General features: G+C 41.3%; 1 protein-coding gene across 6 annotated transcripts in view; it reads right to left on the bottom strand.

Moving 5' to 3' along the window:
* Positions 1 to 17,680, bottom strand: part of galt (galactose-1-phosphate uridylyltransferase) — a 159,672-nt gene that overhangs the window by 118,621 nt on the left and 23,371 nt on the right. For all 6 annotated transcript variants that reach the window (XM_066650845.1, XM_066650844.1, XM_066650843.1 and 3 more), the window contains one exon: positions 13,472 to 13,594. In XM_066650845.1, the coding sequence (XP_066506942.1) occupies positions 13,472 to 13,594 (123 nt within the window). The remainder of the gene's footprint in view (positions 1 to 13,471; positions 13,595 to 17,680) is intronic.

Genomic DNA, 17,680 nt, shown 5'->3' with positions numbered 1-17,680 from the left:
GAGCATGTGTGTGTAGGCTTTATATGAACTGGCGCCCTGTGCAGAGTGAGTGGATCCCAGGTAGGTCATGAATACACAGTGGTTACAGAAGATGAATGAATGGAACCCTCTACAAATAATTACACATTTCTTTGTAGTGCTAATCCTGGTATATTTTCTTCAGATTTGTACAAATTACAAATGTTTACCTGTAAAACCATCAGATGCTGACATTTATTCTGGAGCTTGTAATCCATTTTAAATGTAGTGCATCCCTTAACATAACTAACTGATCAGTCTGTTTTAGTTACAGTGCCTTTAAGACCATGGCCTTTTCTTTTTATTGGCTATGAACGATACAAAATGCCAAGCTGAAACACCTTCATCTCTGTGTGTTGACAGACAAACAACCTTCTATTAACACTTTATCTAACCTGTGCTATTGATCGTAAAGGCTGCATGTGCCAGCTTTGATGTCAGACTGACATAACATCTGTGCCATGTGACATTGTTTTCTCTCAGACATTAGGTTGTTATGACACTTTCTGGGGTGAAACGTCTGTGTGTCTCACAGTGACATAAGGCTGATGAGACACAGAGCTTACCACATCATGCTAGCTGAAAAACGTGAGCATGTTTCTGAGATGTAAGCTGTGTCATATTATCCACATTGTGCCACTGTGATCTACGCTAAACCGGTGTTTCCCAGCCCTGAGGCACACTGCCCTGCATATTTTAGGGCTTCCCCTGTTTAAACAGAGCCACTTTATCTCAGTAAGGGGCGTTTAATGAGCTAATTACTTATAGCAAGTGTGTAGGGAGCAGTGAAAATACACAGGGCAGTGTGCGTCCAGGACCAGGGATGGGAACCACAGTACTAAGATATAAAGAATTTTATGGCACCTAATTTTTTAAGATATAATTTCATTCAGAAGTGTCTTCAGTATTTCCTCCTCCCTCAACATCCACAGCTGAAGTGCATTTGACCAAGGGGCTGCAATGGCTGCCTTCGAGCTGCGTGTGCAAGTTTGTTCACTGCCCTTAGTCACAAGTGTGTGTGTTTCCACTGCCATGGATTGGTTAAAAGCAGAGGTCAAAAGCACATTTCATGATATTTGATCAAAAGAAAAAAAAAACGAAGCTATTGCGAATCTAACTATTCAGCAATCCTTTTTTTCGCAACAAACCTTTAAAGCAAACACATCATGAGGTTTTTCACGAACATAAAGGGTCAAGTATTACTTCAGATCACTGAAATACCTACATTGAAAAAAAATCAAGCTTTTGTAGAAAGCACACGTCACATTCTCTTTGTGGATGTCAGTTTGTGAAAGGATACTCTGAGCCGATTCACCGAGATGAATTTTGTATAAAGCCCCGGTGCAGACTTTACAGATGCCTCAGACACTTTTCATTTTGTCTGTTAGGCCAACACACTCATGTTTAAAATTCACCAGCGCTTGTTTTTTTTAACGGTATTGTTTTACACACCTGCACCTCGCTGCATGATCTTTGTGGCGAGATCTCCATAAAACACCATGTTACAATTATCACGGCACCTTGTGTGCATTCAAGGAAAAAAGAATTCTTATAAAATGCAAGGAAAACAGCAATGTTAACAAGCTCATGGTGCTAAACTCCTGCTGTGACCTATTACCTCAACACATTGCTGAGTTAATATTCCACAGACAGCTTGCGAAGACTCGGTGCGCCACGCGGCTAACTGCTGCGAACACACTAATGGATCATAATCAATCTGATTAGGCACTAAAAGTGTCATCCGCACGCAGTTCTGTTCTCATTGTGAGTATCTGACACGTCGATACAAAGCTGTGCAATAACATAATTGCACATGGAAGACGCCGGCGCTAACGTGGCACAAATCATTTTCATTCAGCGTCCATGCTGCGACCATAGTTTGTGTGTCCTTTTGTTCGTGAAAGTAATAAGCACGGATAGATCAATGACAATGTCCACATCCGTATAAAGTCACAATACCACACTAGGGAGAAGTCAGATCATCATTTTGCTCCTTCCATTTCCAGTCATAATGGCTATTACGTGCATGTTATTCGTTTTTCAGTGTCAGAAAACAAAGCAGGAAACGTCTATTTCAGACAAAAGTCTTCAGCACCAAGTACAAAATCAAATCTGTCTGTATTTATCCACTCCCTACTTTTGTGCACGCAATTGCAACTGATTCTTTCAGCCCTCCAGTCTCAAACCAACCAGTTAGAGTTGTGTCTTCCAAACACGCTTTTCCCAAAGGAGTCACCTTAAAACGGACGCTAGCATTTACACAAGCAGCAATGAAAACAAACTTTAGCAGGCTTACGGTTTCCTTACTCACTGAACAGGGTAGAAATATGAGAATATATTCATTCTGGGCCGTTGTTTACGATAAACGTAATGATCTTTGTTACCCAGCGCTGCACACAGCTACAAGCTGTTTTAATTCCAATAATGGCAGGGTCTCAAAGCCCCGTGTTATTAAGTTTCATTCAAAAAAACTCCCAAAGAAATGGCCTTTTTAACCGTGGACTCGTTTTCTTAAGCCCAACACAAATCTGGTGTTATTCGCTGCAAGTGAAAGCACAAAGTAGATCAAGGTCAAAGGCAAAAATGATTTTACAATGTTTTGTTCCTCCCTCGATCCACTCAGCTTTAACTCACACAGATGGAGATATTTCACATTAAACTGTCGCCTGTGGTTGCACTGCGAACACAATAAAGACAGGAATGTGACACAATCTCCACAATAAAAAGTCAACAAAGATATTCCCTTTACTAATGGAACCGTTTCCATTACTTAGCTGAGCAATAAAGGGCATTTTCTTCCTTCACTTTTCCCAGCCTGCCTTGAATTACAGGGCATACGGAACAAACAAGTGGCACGGTTATTACTTATTTGTGCTCTCCATGGAGCACTGGAGGTGAAATTGTACAGATTCCTTCAGAACTGTGGGACAGATAATAGAAGGAAGAAGAAATTCCTCATTTTCTGAGTTTAAAACAGGGGTCACTCTCAGACCATCTTCTATCAGTGATATTAAAATGTTCATTAACCTGCCGTCACCCTGCAGCGCTTCTCGCGTTCTGTCCTGTCCTCTTTTGTGTTGTTCACACTCATGCTTCAGTACGCATGGGCTGTCAGGAGATATTCCAAATCAAGGAAGTCTCACTCTCCAAAAAGGAATGAAGAAAGTAGAGCTAGTGCACTTTCGCCTAACTTTTCCTCTTACTCCTCTTTTCAGTGAGCTGCTATTTATACCTCCACGACGGCTTCTGATGAGAAATATGTCAATGTAGCAGATAAAATTGGACCCGGGTCACTCAATGAGTGGCTCGTCAAACGGTTAAAAGTTCAGTTTCAGACTCTGAGAGGAACTTATCTGTGAAACTGTCAAAGTATGCCTGGCTCAAAAAGCTAGAGACACCTGGACTGTTCAGAACAATCTACATTGAATATAGGCTCATGTATCATATAGTACTAGGTTTGAAGCAAGATTCCTAAAAGTATTTTTTCTTTGGCTTGAGTGTAGGAAAAAAACATTTTAGGACAATGTTGTAATACAGAACTTAAATACACATACAGTGGATCCTCTACTTACGAACTTGATTCGTTTCAGAAAAGTTCGTTTCTCGAGTCAATTTTCCCCATTTAAAATAATGGAAAAGCAATTAATGCGTTCCAGCCCCCCCAATCTTACCCTTTTTGCACTGATATATGTTTACAACACTCTCAAATTAGTAAAAAAATACATGTAGCATTACTAAAAAGAAAAAAGAAAAGACAGTGGTAACTGTAAAAAATAAATAATAAAGGTTTAAGTGCTTACACATCGCTACCTTGAAGACGTGACGACTGGCTGGAGGAGTAACACAGGCACTGGCTGTATGACGTGGGGGGTGGGTGGAGTAATGGAGAGTAGGCGGGTGAATGTGGGGAGATGAAGCGTAGATACGGCTTAACTTAGCACGAATTTCGATGTCTGCTATTTACACTAATGCTAAATTGCTAAAGCTACAATTTGCTAATCTTAAAAGCTCACTCAAGTCTGGGCGCTGGGAGACTCGCCTATTGGGGTCAGTGGCCATTTCCAGCCGCCGGCTCGGCGGAGGCTCGGGTTCGTTTCTAGAATCATGGTTCGTTGGTGGAGGCAAAAAATATTCAAATGCCCGGTTCGTATCTTGGAAAGTGCGTTAATATAGGCGTTCGTTAGTAGAGGTTCCACTGTATGGGCTTTTTTAAAGGGTTAACATTCACATTTAACATGTTGCAGTGCTAAAGTCAAGAAAATCCCCCATAATTTATTTCAAATGACATTACGTCTTAATTCTGAACAGGAAGACAACACACTTCCATAAAGAAGGTGGGAAGTAAATACAGTCTAACACTATGGGTATAAAAGTATGTGTATGTGTAAGAGATTATTACTCAGAAAAGGAAATAGACAAAAATTTGAATTAGTGCTAGCTCATTATTTTGACTTCATTAGTCTCTTGTATAAACAGAAACATGTGAACGGCTTTATTTTACGCAGGTGTGTTCACACAAGCCAACGATATAATTTGCAGGCCGTGTCTGCAGCTACTCAGGCTGGCTTCAAGCCACAAGGCCATAGGTTCTAACCTCACTGTCTTCACATCCACACTGCTGTTGTGCCCCTGAATAAGGCACTTAACCCCAAGCTGCTCCAGGGATGCTGCAACATGGAAATCTTGTCACATTTTCCCTCCCTCTAGGGCATGCTTGCAAAAGACAATATGTTAGTTGTTAATATATCCCAGGCCAGAGGAAAGCCAGAGAAATCTAATAATGTGCTGAAGATAAATGTACTTGGCTTTGATCTGTTGTTTCTATATGTTGCTGTATAATAAATCAGTCTTAATAGTGTGCATGCTACAGTGCGTGCCTAACTGACCCAGCGGAGGATGACGGACAGCTCTCCTTTTCACAAGAGAGCTCTTTATCATGGAAAATACTGTACAATAGTCCAGCATGAGAAAGAAAGAACAAGGGGAAAAATACATTCAGTCCCTCCCAAATCTTTAAGCAATTTATGAACTTTAAGACCATCTCCAATCGGGTCATCTGGCAATTATTTTTCTCCATGGACGCCGTTAGTTCATTCATGGTCATTTGCCCTGGAACATCCCCAGTAAAGCCAGTATTATTAACAGCAAAAAAAAAAATAATAAAAATTTGGGGGGCAGTCTGTTTCAGCCACCTCTCTTTCATGACTAGTGACAGATCGCTTTGGTTCCCACGCTGAAGGAGGCACAATGGGCTGCAGTGGGCCACAGCATGACCCTGTCTTTCACCCCTCACCACTCACCATGCGCTGTCAGAAATGGTTTGCGGAGAAGTCTGTCCATTCGCAACAGAGACACTGCAAGCAAAACACAAAGAAGCCTTTCCTAGAGGGGCTCTTCTCCTTCCTTTATGCTTGAAGGCTAGCCAAGACCGGCAGAAGAGAAATCTGACGAGCACTAGAATGGCTAAGAAGATCTGCCTGCTTTGGCTCTTCACACTGGTGCAGCAGTCAGTGTGGAGAAATCCCTCTCAGGCAACGATGCTAAATAAAGTGATGTCAGAAGAACCAAGACTTTCAACTTAAATTGAACTCTCACAGTTTACTGTTAACAGTGGGAAAAGTTCATTAACAAACATCCAATTGACACAATTGGCATTTATCCTCAGTTTACTTAATGTGCCATGACATGTTTGTTGTCCACATTTTGCAAGCATTAAATCAGTCTCTTGCTCTTTTAAGTGGGATTTAGAACACAGTATTTCTCATTGAAATGGATAAAATTGTAAACAAGAGCTTAGTCTCATTAAACAGTTTAGAATTATTAAACACACGGCAATCAACCATAACATTAAAACTGATGATGCACCAGTTCAATACCAGCCTTGATAATAAAATAGGCTAGAACAGGTATCAGATAAATATGTCGATCCATGGGACCTATCCATTCACTTTGTCATTCGTCAGCATCACGAGTCAGCTTTATTGAGTTATTTCACACTTGTTATGCCAACAAGTATGACAGAAATGTGCAAAATACATTCATTGATCTGTAACCCTTATCCAGTTCAGGGTCACAGGGTCACGGTGGGTCCGGAGGTTACCCGGAATCACTGGATGTACCCTGGAGGGGGCGCCAGTCCTTCACAGTGCAACACAAGCACTCACAAATTCACTCAGACATATGGATGCTTTTGAGTCGCCAATCCACCTACCAACATGTGTTTTGGACCGTGGGAGGAAACCCACGCAGACACAGGGAGAACACACCAACTCCTCACAGACAGTCCCCCGGAGGAAACCCACGCAGACACAGGGAGAACACACCACACTCCTCACAGACAGTCATCTGGAGAAAACGCACTCGGACACAGAGAGAACACACCAAACTCCTCACAGTCACCCAGAGCGGACCTCAACCCCCCAACTCTGGGTCCCAGGGGCTGTGTGACAGCGACACTACCAGCTGCCGTACAATAAAATAAATTTAATTAAGCGCTTCCAAAAGTGACGTGCTTAAAACCATGCCGAGTTACTAAGGTTACAGTCAAACAAACGAAAACCAGGAGGCAATATGATGAAACTGTTCACTTTTTGACTTTGACAAGAGCCAATTTGTGATGGCCATAATGTTTTGGTCAGAGTACCACCAAAGTGGCAGATCTTGTTGGATGTTTCCAGAAGGCAGAGATAAGTATCTACCAACAGTGGCCCACTAATGTGGTGAATGATTGTGTTGACTGACCCCACAGAAGAGGTACTGTAGCAGAAACTGCTGAAAGACTGAATGCAGACTATGAGAGAAAGGTGGTAAAACATCTTCAGCACAGAATCAACCAAAACAGCCACATTCAGGTATTCACACAAAGCCTGTAAACACCATGTTAACTAATGAAGCCTTTTGCATTGAGCGTATGCTGTGACTGGGAATCTACAAAACAGAGCCTGCACTAATCATCACATCACCACCCCTCAGTGATGCAGGCTGATCTCTCAAACCCTGGTGGCAATTATAGTTGGGTCACAGACAGAGGAGAGCCAAAGTCTCTCCGCAGGTCTGCAGATGGACAGCAATGACAGGCTGGTCTCCTCTCAATGGAAAAGTGCACATTTGGGCCAAAAGAAGGACAGCCAGATTGTGGCCAGGCAAAAGGTCTGTCGCTAGGAGAGCGTGTGAAAGAGACACTTGCGGGAGAGCAGGGAAACGAGCCACACTCACAGTGACAGAATGGACGGTGTCCATCTCCTGGTGGGACTACCAGAACGACCTACATGGAGACCATCCAAAATGTCTTTAAGGAATGAGAAAGAGGTGGTGCTCTGATAGGTGTAAAATGCTGAAATGAATTAATAGACTGATTATACTGAAAAAAAAGGTTTATTTTAATAAGCATTCATTAAGAATCCTCTCATTACCCTCGAGATTTTATGCATTGCATGTACGAGTCAAATATGTGTAAGGAAGACTCACCCTGGTTTGAGGATGTAAGGCCTGGGCATAGACACCTCCAGCTGGTCAGCACATTCTCCCTGACCCCCTGCTGCCCAGACATGAGAGACTAAACGAAGCCAGACAGCTACAGCGGCTCAGGCCTCAGCAGTAATAGGAACTCCCAGGTCAGGGGAAGCTCCAGGGCGCATATAAAATGACTCATCTCCATTTTCCCCGAGTCCCTCTGAACCAGATATCCCATCCAAAACAGAGCCAAAGATAAAGCTAGTTTTAACACATCAGTCCCGGCTTGTGCAGCACAATAACAGACTCTTCTTTAAATTAAAGTCAAATTAACTGCAAAAAGATCCACACTTTGATACAAAGATTATTATGAAAAGTTAGAGGCGCATTTATTGTCATTGCACAGCAGTACAACAAACTCCTCAATGGCAGTGAATACACACACAGAGTTGGGCTGTCATCCCCATGTCCAGGAAGCAGTCAAGGTTTAGGCGCCTTGATCAAGGGCACTTCAGCTGTGAACTCACAAGAACAACACACTGTTCCTTCACTCCTTCCACCCCCATTTTGTCCTGGGGATCAAACCTGAAACCTTCCTGTCCCGAGCTCCTTTCCACGGATCCCCAATGTTTCAAACTCAGAACGTCATCTGGTGGTGAAGCAGCGACAGAGACGTCACCCTCCCAGCCCCTGCAACCTGACCTTGGCTTAGCTGTTAATCCCCCCCCAACACGTATACCTTAACCACAGCCAAAAGCTGCTCTTCTCAGCTTCTTCCACCAGGTCTTTGATGGCCTTCTGTTGGTCTGCACCTGTTACCCGCACATCCCTCAGGAGGCGAACAGCTGATGCAGCAAAGCCGCAGCATCCTACTTCCACCGGGCAGATGGTGGTTCTCCACCCAGCCTACTCACACTCAGCAGCAAGATCAGAGGACTTCATCCTCTTCCTCTCTAAAGCAACTGCTACTCCTTCCTGCAATGGTACTGTTGGTCTTCTCCCCAAGCTCTCTCCCTGAACCATGACTTTGTGCACCAATACACCCCTAATATTAAGGTGTATTTGAAATTACAGTTTGCTAAAAAAGGGGCGGCTTCAAACAAAGGCTGTTTGATCATTAACCACCTGGAAGTACAGGTGACCTTTGTTTGGAAACACGTTCTGATTGGTCTGTACTATTTAGAACAGCTGGAAAACTTTGAAGCCAGTTCACACTGAACCACGCTTCAGCTTTAACTCCAGCAGCTGGAATTTCTAAGCACTCCACCGCAGTTGCAACATAATGCAGATAAAAGTAAGTGTGCAGATGGCCTAAGAAGAAGATACAATGCTTGAGTGACAGAGCAAACAGTTTGGAAATATCTGAAAGAATACAAAAGTGGTCACACACCCGAGTAGACATAGTAAGAGAACAAAAATGAGAGAGTAAAGAGATCTAAACAGACAGCAGCGCTGCAGAATGTTGTTTGTTAATCATCAGAGCAATATTGCCCACTCACCATGTCACGGTAAAAAACACTCAGGAAACGAGTGTTCTAATGAATCACAGGACTTTCCACATGTGTAATATGAGAACACTGCCCAAGCTCAAAAACGCTCTAGTCCAATACTCACAAGAGCAGCCAGAAACAGACTTGTCAAAACTGTGACACCCCATATTTAACCATGATTAGTGGTTGTCAGATTGATTCTGGCATCCACTAATTTGACGTCACAAGATTTGCTCAGACACATCACAATCAAAACATCGAGAAACTTTAGTAGCCATACAGAGCACACTTCGGGATTAGGCAACTTTTGTTTTCCCCCAAGACAACACAACGATCTAATGTCAAAAAAGCTGAATGTCCTCCTCCAGTCATAGATTAAACAGCTAAAAGCTTCTCGTTTCATTCATTCATTCAAATTCTGTAAACACTTATCCAGTTCACGTTGGAGACTACCTGGAATCACTGGGTGCGAGCCAAGAACACACTCTGGACCAGTCCATCATTTATTCATTCATTAATTCATTACCTGTAACTGCTTATCCAGTTCAGGGTCACGGAAAGTGCAAAGTTACATCAAGAAATAAAATCTCTAATCCCTTATAAGTGGTCTGGATATACACTCTTAAAAATACTGGTGCTAAAAACGGTTCTTTAAGCCATGACATACTAGGACCAGTGTTGGTTCCGTGATGAACCGTGTTTGTTAAAGAGATGTGTGAGTAGGAAGAACCTTTTAAAAGTTTAAAGAAACTTAACTTAATGTAAAAATTCTTTACCAATTTAAAAGTTAATTATCAATAATAATTCTTAATGGAACCAAAAGTGTATATTCTATATCTGTAGCACCTTATTTTTTAACACCTTCAGCCTCACTCACTAAACGCAGATCTATGACAATGCAATGAATCCCTGTGCAGATCAGTGAAACTGATGGAATTCATTCCTGAGGTTTGTGACATAAGAAACCCAGGCTGTCTAAATCCGTCAGTTTGAGGACCACTGCTCTTTCAGAGCACAAATGCTCAGCCATGGCACTGACTGCTTACTTCACTCATGCTATGTCTTCTTGTGTAGAAACAACACATCCCACTGACCTATTCACGGTGTAAATGATGTTACCTTGTCAGCTTTGTCTGGAGCGTTTAAGCTAATTCAAGACAACACAGCGCACTAGATTTGTAGTTCTAAAAGTTTCAACAATAAAGAAGAAAAATAACGTAAGGAAGAATCAAACAAACTAAAGACAATGGAAGGGAAAAAAAATATATAAAGCAGGAAGAAGCTAGTACAAAAAAGATGACCAAGAAAGAACGAATTAAGAAGACAACCTTTTAACTAGATATTGTTGGTGGGGTTATTTAAAAATGTTGTGTGAATGGAGGTTGTGAGCCAAGTATTAATGCAAAAATGTGTTGAAAGAAGAGGAATAAGAATAAAAATATATAACACCACACTCGCCTTGAAAGATCTTTAATTAAAAAAGAGGATTCCTGCAAGATTAGTTTTTTTGTAATAAGAGGCACTGTATGTCTTTGAATCTCCACTCTGAAAATTAACCCCTGAACCTCAATTACAACTACCATTATGTAGTAGATAACAGACACAATATCTGGACACAATCCTACACAATGCCCCACCTGCTGTTCTGCCAAAGCTGTGACTTTCCCGTTTGAGACAACACTCCTACACAACAAACCACTCATTTGCGTGTTGTCCTACAGACGCCATGTACCCGCATATTTCATAGTCCAACCTGCCTTTTACATCTTGATGCAGTGTTTGTCTCTGATTTTCCTCTCTTTTCCAAGCGATTTAACTGAGCCAGAAGTAATTTCTCTGCCATTATGCTAATCACTGGGTTTTTCCTGTTGATTCCCATGCTTGACTAGCAGATTGTGCAAAGCAGCGAGTGAAGCGGAGTCAGCCTCCTCGCCGCTGATGCTGCAGACCGTCAGCAGGAGCAGCAGAAATGCATTACCTTGATCAGGAGCCAGGTGAGTGTCTAGCAAACATTAGCATCACATTATCACCAGCTCAGCCACAGATGCTAATGCTGCCCAGTCTTTAGTAGAATGCGGCGGAGGCGAGAAGCCAAACATTGTGAGACTGCTTATGGCAGATGATGAATAAAGATGTCAAATCTGGGTCGGTATAAAGCATCATAATAATACTAATCTTGGAGTAGAAGTGCTGATCAGAAGAGATTATGCTACACATTCACAAGGAAGTATGATTGTTAAAACTGAAACATACATATGAGCCACAATTCTTTTGTGCATTTTAATCCAAAATGGTAGTAATTTTACTTTGTTGCACCCAAACAAATATATGTCCTTGTGTAAAGACAATCCTATGCTATTTGGTCCTAGTTTTCAAACTCCACAAAAGACTCAACATAAAACGTATATTTCATTCATTCATTATCTATAACCCTGATCTAGTTCAGGGTCGCGATGTTGCCTGGATCCAGAGCCTACCTGGAATCATGCCCAATGCAAGGAAGGAATACACCCTGGAGGGGGCACCAGTTCTTCACAGGGCAACACACATTCACTCACACACTCACACTTACGGACACATTTGAGTCGTCAATCCACCTACCAACGTGTGTTTTTGGACTGTGGGAGGAAACCGGAGCACCCGGAGGAAACCCACGCGGACACGGGGAGAACACACCACACTCCTCACAGACAGTCACCCGGAGGTAACCCACGCAGACACAGGGAGAACACACCAACTCCTCATAGACAGTCACCTGAAGCGGGAATCAAACCCACAACCTCCAGGTCCCTGGAGCTGCATGACTGCGACACTCCCTGCTGCACCACCGTGCCGCCTTAAAACCTATATTTGTATGTGTTAAATAAAGTCAGAGGACCACCATCATTTAATTCATGTCTTTTCAAAATGGCTGTGAGCCTCCGGTAAAAAAAAAAAAACCTTTTTAATATTTAATATTTTTTCAAATCTGAAACAAGCATGGAGTATGAATTACTCATCTCCCACTTACACATGTGGAAAGTTTCTCACACTCACCCAGTCACTCACATTCACACCTGCAGGCAATTTCACACAGCCAATCCATCTGCCAACATGTATTTCGGGTTGCCATGCAGTAATGGCGGAACACACCCAACACCTCACAGACAGTGACCCAAGGTGTGGATTGAACCGAGGACCCCGGGAACCTGGAGCTGTACTGCAGCGACACTACCTCGAGTCCCCCCTGCATCGGAACTGTTCCACTTACATTTATTGTGGAAGTAAAATTCAAATCAAATGTATTTGTATAGCGCTGTTTACAAATGACAAAGCAAAATACAAAATACAAATACATTTACACAAAGCAGCCAGAATAATGCTAATAATATATTTTTATTATTATTTTATTCAGCACATTACAAACAACGGGTAGAATTTTACACACATCCTGTAGTTTCCTGCCCTTGGTTGTAATGTGCTGAATAAAATAAAACAAAAAAAAAGCACATTATTCGGACTACATTAAGATGAACAGGACATGAAGGAATGTCATCATTCAGCATGTAATCTCTTTGATGGATATTTCCAATCTTCTTGTACCTTGTAGACCTGCAGCATTAACTCACTCTGACAAGACATAGGCATAGGTTTATCTCACCAGCTTAACCCTTTCACGCTGATGCAAGACAAGTGATTGTTCTGTTATGAAATGTGGTGTTTATCTGTGATACTGCTTCATGTGAATTATCTGGTGACATATTTCATATGGTAAAGCACATGATGAGACTGCATCCAAACATTAAAACAGCACAGAAAGCCCCAGTGTCACTTGCTGATCCATTGTATTATGTCCAACATGGACATGCACACTTCACAACTACCTGGGAAGCACTTTTAAGAAACGTTAAAGGCAACAAAGACAAGGTTTCTAAATGCTTTACAGCAGAGACATTGGGCGAGATGAGGTTAAATTCTAGGGGTAGTTTTCCCAGATATGGATAAACCCCATTTGGGTGGCACGGTGGTTTAGTGGTGAGCACGTTCGCCTCCCAGCGCTGGGATCTTGGGTTCAAGTCCTATCTGGGTGGAGTTTCCATGTTCTCCCTGTGTCTGCGTGGGTTTCCTCCGGGGTCTCCGGTTTCCTCCCACAGTCCAAAAACATGGAGGGTAGGTGAATTGGCTTCTGTCTAATAACTGTCCTGCTGTGTGAGTGAATGAGTGTGTATGTGGATGAATGTCTGTATGTGTGTGTACTCAGATATGGATTGGCACTCTGTCCTGGGTGAAGCCCTAGTGCCCGATGCAGTCCTCCAGGTGGACGGTCGTTCCTCACCAGTGTGTGGATTAAGTGTTCTGAGCAGTGTGGATTGTAAAGCATCCTTGGGTGTCTAGAAAGGCGCTATATAAGTGTAAAGATACATACATACTTGGAATAAATGGAGCAGCCAACTATGAAGCATCGTTAGAACATCTTTTTTTGTTTTTCAGTCTAAACATTGGTTGAATATGGATGTGTGGTGGGTTGTTACCTGAGCCTGGGCCTCCATGCGAGCATACTGAAGCATCATGGGCTCTCCATGCTTCTGTAAATACTCTCTCTGACAGCGTTCAGCCATGGCCGGTTCATTAGGCAGGAAGCTGCTAGCCCAAACCTAGAGGAAAATAAGAGCAGCAGAGAGAGCTATTGAGCCAGTGTAGCTAGCCTCACTAATCTATCACATTTAACAAACAGATAAGACCCTGTGCACTGCACCCCCACCCCACCACGATAACAAATAATGATATGCCTCCTCTCCTATCCAGTCATAAAAAAAACTGCAGCCACAGCAAAGCTTTGCGTTCACATATGCAAATGGAGAAAGAGACAAACCGGGGAGCAAGGAAATCCCAATTATCCTGCATGACCGTTAGAGTTAATAAGCACTTTTGGAGATAGCATCTCTTCCATCTTCTGCCTCACAGTGAAGATTTAAGTAAAGAAACGGATACTGACTTGGGCTTTACTTTCTCTTTTCATTGACTAGAGTTAATCCACATTTCCAGAAAAGGACGCAACAATCCATTTTTCTCTCTTTCTCTCAACAACAAACCTGATCTCTACACTTGAGGGTATCAACCGATGCAGAGAACCAATCCAATACCAGCACTAAGCATAAATGCACTTCTACCGGACACGTCAGATGAACATCTAACTCAATAATTTTAAATTTACGCTTAAAAAAGCCAACAAACACAAGTCATTCATGATTCAGGAGATCGTTCTGTAGATTTAAGACTGTACAAATTCATTACCTGCATCCATCAAATCTGGATTTCTATCGTTTTGTTCAAATCAGCACTCTACAGGACCAAACCCCTACATTTAACATAACAAATGAAGTGATTAAAACTAATTCACGCCTTATTTAATTGAATAAAATCTTCAGATATGTGTTTAGGCAAGTTTAGAGGCTTATTACTTATTTATTAAGTCAGTGTTGGTATCTTACACTGTATCTGTATCTGGGAGTGCATCAGTAACTCTAACACAAGGATAGCTCAAGAGAATGTGGAAGTGGAACATTTGATGCACCTCCAAATGTACCCAGTGCCAGAGGGAGAATCTGTGTGCTTTGTGATTGAGAGAATCTCTTTTCTCCTCCGTATCAGCAGCACAACTGTCTCAAGAGCTTCCATCAAAGGATCGCCATCTCAGGCCCTGCTACTAAAGCAGAGATGAACTCAAAAGTACAGGAACTTGGACAGAGCTCACTCAGCAAAGACTTCCTGAGTGTCATGTTCACAGATTTTTTTTTTTTTTTTTTTTAAAGCTTTTACACTTAAACTTTTGTTTTGTTTGTTTTTTTAATCGTACAGCATGGAGTTTCCAGTCCAGATCAGTGCAGATGCAGATCTCGTTTATGAAATCAGTGTTTTTTTTGTAGAACCAGGAATACATTCTATTTCATAACACGGCTGCACACTATTGGGTGAAATCATTGATTCAGATGAGTTTCATTGACTTTTTCAAGAATCAGAGCTTTCATGAAGTCCCAAAAAATCATTTTGGACAAAATAATCCTAGCTATAAATATCAGAGCATAACCAAAAGGTCAATATTTTGTAACATGAGTAACCATCATGAAAATTTTAATTGTAAACTCCACAAGACAAAAAAAGGAAATAAAATTTACAGTCTGAACCATATCACCCTCTCCACTCCCACACCATTTCTATTGGTCTGTTTACCATCAGTTTAACACAATGCAAAGTTCAATTTGTGTGTGCATTCCATTAAAAACTCTTTTTCCAACAGCAAAGCAGAGCAGGAACTCTTGAAGATTTAAGGACATCGCATCATCAACAAAAAGCTGACTGTCCACAGTGAGTCATTTTCAAATCAAGACTGGTGCATGGTGCATTCAGAGTGCATTCCTACATTTCAGCCACCAAATATGAAAAGTATTCTTTTCTAAATGACCAAAGCTCTTTAGCCAAAGCACTGCTTTTGTGTGATATATTATGCTGCATATTTTACAGGTTCATTTCGTTCAATTATTGAAAAAATAGCAATACGGACAACACAACAGCACTAAGCTCTAGTTTTCACAGGCTCAACAGACTTTAAATGAGGTAAAGCCTCGATAGCACATTAGTGCAAAGTCTTTGCAGAATGAGTCGAGCTCAAGCAGTAGCAATTCCAGGCTTCATTTGCAGTGACAAGGAGCCATTTAAGTCAATGGTTATTATCTTCTAAGGTGAGTAATAAATCAACATGCAACATTACCCAGTGCGATATTGTTTTCAAGGCAGACTGAACGAAAGCAAAGAGCCAACGAGAACCATGCGGTTATTCCGAAACACCCCCCGGCTCTTTTCCAACGCTGATTCCAATGCACCTGCCATGTTTAGGCCTTTTGGCTTCTCTCATTAGAGATCAAGTTTAATGCCCAATAAAATGGAATTGCACTTGATTGTCCTGGTCATACTTTAACAGATTTTCAGAAAGAATGCCCAGCTTTCTTCACCCCTACATTTGGAATGTGGAATGCTAGTAAAAGTTCCTGTTTAATCTCTTTTCAACTGTAGTGAGCCAACTCCTCCAAGCTGTCGATAGCAGCTAGACATGAGGAGATAGGCTGGCCACATAGGGGGGGGGGGGTGTTATTCATTAAAAGTTAAGCACCACTGTAAACTCACCATCTGTTTTCAAGGCTATCTGAATAATGACTACACCACACATACAAAGATAAATAAAAAACGAGTGTGAGGGGAAAATATTGCTATTTTGGAACAAATGACATTTAGAAAAATGGTCATTCTTAGAATGATAATTAGGAAGATGGTCCAGTTTAATGAGTGGACCAACCAATTCTGACCAGGCAGTTTCTGTTACAAATGAAAATGCAAAAGCCTTCAGACTTTTGGAAGGTCAGTAGGCTTGGGGAACAAGGCCATGTGATCGAACATCTGCAATGATATGAAATACATGGATCTGTGGCATGTGACAATCACCATCACACAAATATAATATCTAATATCTTACGTACTGTAAATTTATATTGAAATATTGAAAACTAGTATAAAAAACATACTGTTATTGAAATATTTAATATTGTGACATATTAATAATGAGATATTGTCCAGTCCTATGTTCAATTTGGAGACTTGTTGCTATGCAATTAAATAATTTCAACATACCAACATTTCTGTGATTGGTGTTGGTTCTATGTAACATTTCTTTATTAAGGTGTAATTGAAGTTTTTATGGTGTAATAAGGCGAAGCTTAATGATAATTATCCAATTATATAATTATATCATGAAAAAAAACCTCAAGCAAACAATTAACTTGGTTCATTTACAGCACAGTGAAAGAATGTTTTACTGTATGCAAATTTTAGTAGTAGCCAGCAGTATCACAGAAGCAGGAAATGGAAGAGATAGCTGTAATTAGAAGAAAAAAAAAAAACACTGCCCAATCAAAAGGTGATGAACTTGTCCAAAACAGAAAATTAACTGATGCAACAGAAAGACATTCCAGGTCCAACTAATGGCTGAGAGTTTAATGGGAACAGGCAGGTCAGCTCTGTAAAGCCACTAATTCAGAGTTACAGTCTCCACAGCTTTTTCCTTTCTCTAGCAATTTCTGCAGACTCTAATCTCCAGCCCTGAGAGATTTTGCAGCCCTAGGTTGCAGTCAGACCCACTGGACTGAATCTTTGAGTTAGTTTCAAAGTCCCTAAATGTACTGAGTTTGTGTGTAAACATCTAAATTGCCCCACAGGCCCAGATACACATGCAAAAGTCAGAGACCATCCATCATCAGTTAATTTCCAGAAAAATGGCCATTAAGCACACATTATTTATTTCTCAGCATCAGAAAAAAATCATATTCAGCAGGAAATTACACACAAAGACAAACTAAATATTTTGCATTAATCTAACAGCAGTTAAACACTAAATATTTCAGTAAATAGAGTGTCCACCATTTTAAATGTGCTCAACATTTGGAGGGATATGTTTGCTATACGTCTGAAGGTCAGTTTTGGAATTTGGTTGCATTGTCTAATTCATTCTAAATACATTTATGGAGATGTGGAGTCCGTGCACTGATCTGAGAATAATTTTTGTTCATTTCAGATGCTCAGTGAAAGCTTACTGAGAGCTGCACATTTTTCAAACCCACTGTGTTGTCTTCTCGTTATGAAACTGGAGTGCAGTTTGATTATGTCCTGTCTCTCAAATGTATGTTTTAATT

The sequence above is a fragment of the Hoplias malabaricus genome, chromosome 18 (assembly GCF_029633855.1).
Source record: "Hoplias malabaricus isolate fHopMal1 chromosome 18, fHopMal1.hap1, whole genome shotgun sequence".
In the NCBI taxonomy this organism is placed as follows: domain Eukaryota; kingdom Metazoa; phylum Chordata; class Actinopteri; order Characiformes; family Erythrinidae; genus Hoplias; species Hoplias malabaricus.
This window is presented reverse-complemented; position numbering and strand designations above follow the sequence as displayed.